The 4654-nt window shown below is 47.4% G+C and overlaps 1 protein-coding gene across 1 annotated transcript; it reads left to right on the top strand.

Annotated features, from left to right (window-relative positions):
- The first annotated feature begins 1835 nt into the window (after positions 1-1835).
- On the top strand, positions 1836-4002 carry LOC121580565 (zinc finger and BTB domain-containing protein 14-like). Its single transcript, XM_041895506.1, has 2 exons — positions 1836-1912; positions 2802-4002. The coding sequence occupies exons 1-2, from the start codon at positions 1891-1893 to the stop codon at positions 3983-3985; spliced, it is 1206 nt and encodes a 401-aa protein (XP_041751440.1). The 5' UTR covers positions 1836-1890; the 3' UTR covers positions 3986-4002.
- The last annotated feature ends 652 nt before the right edge of the window (positions 4003-4654 follow it).

The following is a 4654-nucleotide window of genomic DNA, read 5'->3' as shown; positions in this document are numbered from 1 at the left end:
AGGTCAGGGTTCTGTGCAGGCCAGTCAAGTTATTCCACATTGATCCCAACAAACCATTTCTGTATGGACCTCGCTTTGTGCACGGGGGCATTGTCATGCTGAAACAGGAAAGGGCCTTCCCCAAACTGTTGCCACAAAGTTGGAAGCACAGAATAATCTAGAATGTCATTGTATGTTGTAGAGTTAAGATTTCCCTTAACTGGAACTAAGGGGCCTAGCCCGAACCATGAAAAAGAGCCCCAGACCATTATTCCTCCTCCACCAAACGTTACAGTTGGCACTATGCATTCGGGCAGGTAGCGTTCTCCTGGCATCCGCCAAACCCAGATTTATCCGTTGGACTGCCAGATGGTGAAGTGTGATTCATCACTCCAGAGGACGCGTTTCCACTGCTCCAGAGTCCAATGGCGGCGAGCTTTACACCACTCCGGCCGACGCTTGGCATTGCGCGTGGTGATCTTAGGCTTGTGTGCGGCTGCTCGGCCATGGAAACCCATTTCATGAAGCTCCAGACGAACAGTTATTGTGCTTACGTTGTATCCCTTGAAAGTCTAGGCAAGGCTCCTGCCGTTGGGTTTTTTCTAGACGGGATACAGTTTATGTCCATTTATAGCCACAATTGTTAATTATTATTAACTTCCTGGCTTCAGATATAATGATGTCCAGCTTCTTGGACCTCTTAGACACTTGTGCAGTACAATTAATAATTGTGGCTATAAATGCTACAAAATCCACCTTCTTCACAATAAGTGTATCCAGATCACTTGATTGACGTATAACATTTGCAACTTGTTGTGGTGCATCCACCGCCATATCTTCTTCAGAACTGTGGCCTCTTTCCCCTTCAACTGTCTTCACTCAGGGAATTCGGGAATATGATCCCCACCACAGTTGCAACATTTTACATTCACAGACTCTTCAATAACCTATTTCTTCCGTCTGCAAACACTTGGCACATGGCCAAACTTTTTACACTTCTTGCATTGCATTTGGTTTTGCACGAACGCTCTCACGGCGTATCTTATATATCCCATCTTGACATAGCGTGGTAGATACTCTTCATCAAACATCAATAATTCAGATAAACTTTGCTCCTTTTTCCCATTCTCCATACGGGTCAAGCGATGTGCATTAACTACTCCTGGAATTTTTAGCCTAAGATATTGATTATCAATGTCGAACCGGGACGCCAGAGACAACACCTTTTACCGGTGCCCTGCTCCGAAAATCAAAGCTGTCCACTTCATGCGTCCATAATTCCGCGACCCACAATGCATCACTCCTTTTGCTCTTATGATACACACCATATCAACACAATACCACTCCTGGTTACTTTGACCGTGTCCACTTTTCCCAACGCCTTCTTCACCCTTCTCGTGACTTCAAAAGGGTTTTCCAAATGAACATCCTCATCCAAAAAACGTTACTCCAACAAGCAACGATTCATCAGATTCATTTTCCACAACCTTTTTGTTCCATTCTTGGACTTCACCGTTGTCCACTCGTCTTTCTTTCTAACTGTACTTGACGCTCTTTCATCCTCAAACAACAGTTCTGTTTCTGCCATCTCAACCTCGGGTCCAACGGCGCCATCTTGGTATTTGTGGGAGTAAATCAGGGAGCCCAAGCCACATAGTGTCCTGAATAAGAAGATACTTGAAATTACATTACATAATGATCTAAATGGGGTCATATCAGGGTATTATCCATTACTATAGTACAGTAGACTAGAGGCTGGCTGTCCTGCTGTAATTAATCTCCAGTCCTATAGATGGCAGCAACTCTAGCGTCACCCACTCTGCGCGCTGACGACCACAACCAGAGGAGGAAGAGGAAGAAAGTCTAGGCAAGGCTCCTGCCGTTGGGTTTTTTCTAGACGGGATACAGTTTATGTCCGAATTTCTCGTAACAGGTTAGTACAATTTACCCAGCAGGTTAGGAGAATTAACGTAACAGGTTAGGATAATTCGGTTAAGGTTAGGGAAAGGGTTTGGTTACGGTTAGCTAAAATGCAATTATTTTTTACTTCTGACGTCAATTTGACATAAACTGTATCCCATGTAGCAGTAACTCCTGCGTCGTCGACTGCAGCCTTGCGTGACAACACCAGAAAGGAATCGTGCTTCGTGTATTGCTATTTTTCACTTGACAATTTGTTATTCTCGAAAGGGAAAATCGTATATTTACACGTTTAATCGACACGTCGACCAATGTGAAGTGTTCAGTTTTTTTGTGTTCTAAAGTGGATAAAGTTACGGAAAACCTTCAAATGGAGGCTTGCTGAGCAAAATGGCTGGGCGCACTGAAATGTGAAACATTGTAAAGGTTAGCAGTATCAGCAGAAACAACTGGCACGCAAGGGCGTTTGTAATCCTATAGTCGCAGAAATACAGCTTTTTCACCTCTGGATGTGAAACATCACTGTAGCCATTTGTTAGGGCATGACATGTTATTGTGGATACTTGTATTTATCGACACTTCGTCGTGTATTTTTCCATCGGATTTCTGCTTGACTGACTTGGCATTGTGACCGCATTCTGTTATTGTGTCGAAGCTTAGCTGTGGATTCTCTCACCGTTGATTTGACCTGCCGGTTAAAATACAAGAAGCAACAACGACCGAGACCGATGCGATTGGCTGCCGTGTGCTAACTAATCTACATTAATTAACAACACTGCTATTGTTGACGTTAGACACAGCAGTTGGGTTAACGCTCGAAACCCAACATAACTGCCCACTTTACTGTAAAACCACTAGACACATTTTTTCAATTACCCTTGAACACTGACTTTTTTCAACAGATAAAATATCTCTAAATAAACCTGCAATCATGGGTGAATTCCTGAAATACATCGACTACGACCACAAGACGAGCTTCCTGAAAATGTTGAACCAGCAGAGGATGGAAGGGGACCACTGTGACGTCGTGGTCGTGGTTGAAAACGTTGAGTTCAGAGCTCACCGCTGTGTCCTGGCCGCCTGCAGCATCTACTTCAAGAAGCTGTTTAAAAAACAGAACGACGTGGACAACTCCATCGTGGAGCTCGACTTCATCCGTTCCGACATCTTCGAGGAAGTCCTCAACTACATGTACACTGCCAGGCTCGCCGTCCGCAAAAAGGACATCAACCTCATGATGTCATCCGGCCAGGTCCTGGGGATCGCCTTCCTCGACAACCTGTGTTCACAGAAACGTGAGCCCAACATGAAGCCGAGTCGTGAGAACCAGGCGCCGGGGGACGGTATGAGGGCCCAGGACGCCATTTTGAAAGAACTGGCAATGGAGGAGGTGAGGAAGAACAGCTTCTACGATGGAGGGATGGAGGCCATGGGCTCTGGGGGGCCTCACGGGGTGCCCCCTCACTTCGGAGGTAACATGTCCAAAGACCCCCACAGCGCCCACGGCTGGACCTCCTCCTCCTCCTCCTCCAGCGATATGAAGCTCGACTACCTGCTGTACGGCCATCGCTCTGACGGCATCCACCCGGGCATGAAGCCAGGCGGAGACGGCCCCAAGAAAGACAAGTCCCACCTGGCCCACCGTCCGTTCGCCTGCGAGGTGTGCCCCAAAACCTTCACCACCCAGGCCCACCTCAAAGAGCACCTGAAGATCCACACGGGCTTCAAGCCGCACCGCTGCCTGGTCTGTGGCAAGGCCTTCATACGAGGGCCCGACTTGAAGCGCCATGAGAGGGTCCACAGCAACGAGAGGCCCTTCGGATGCCAGATGTGTGAAAAGGCCTTCAAGCACAAGTCCCACCTGCGAGACCACGAGCGGCAACACCGAGGGGAGAGGCCCTTCAACTGCGGCTCCTGTGACAAGGCGTTCATCAAAGCGTCGGACCTGAAGCGCCACTGGAACACGATGCACAGCCAGCGCAGAGCGCTGTCCCCGGCCGCCGCCGCAACCCCGGGCAGCATCCAGGGAGACACCGACACGCAGAGCCAGAGGGACTGGAAGTTAGAGGCTGGGCCTCACTCGTAAGGAGGGACACACACACACAACATGCATATATACACAGTGACAGACTCACAATCACAGACACACACACACAACATGCATATATACACAGTGACAGACTCACAATCACAGACAGACACACACACACACACAACATGCATATATACACAGTGACAGACTCACAATCACAGACACACACACACAACATGCATATATACACAGTGACAGACTCACAATCACAGACACAGACACACACAACATGCATATATACACAGTGACAGACTCACAATCACAGACACACACACACACACAACATGCATATATACACAGTGACAGACTCACAATCACAGACACACACACACACAACATGCATATATACACAGTGACAGACTCACAATCACAGACACACACACACACACACACAACATGCATATATACACAGTGACAGACTCACAATCACAGACACACACACACTCATGCGTGCACATTGTCACACACAAAACATCCGTAAACACACACACACACACGACTACAGGGCCTGTGATGTGTAATATCCCATGGCCGAGGAGGGAGGGAGGGAGGGAGGGAGGGGGGGATCATAACATGTCCATTACTGTAATGACACTAATATGATCCTGTTGAATTGTATTTTGTTGAACTACTTATGTATGTTTTATTTTATTTCCCACTTCA

The sequence above is a fragment of the Coregonus clupeaformis genome, chromosome 14 (genome assembly GCF_020615455.1).
Source record: "Coregonus clupeaformis isolate EN_2021a chromosome 14, ASM2061545v1, whole genome shotgun sequence".
NCBI lineage: Eukaryota > Metazoa > Chordata > Actinopteri > Salmoniformes > Salmonidae > Coregonus > Coregonus clupeaformis.
The sequence above is the reverse complement of the archived record's forward strand: the minus strand, read 5'-3'. Positions and strand labels throughout refer to the sequence as shown.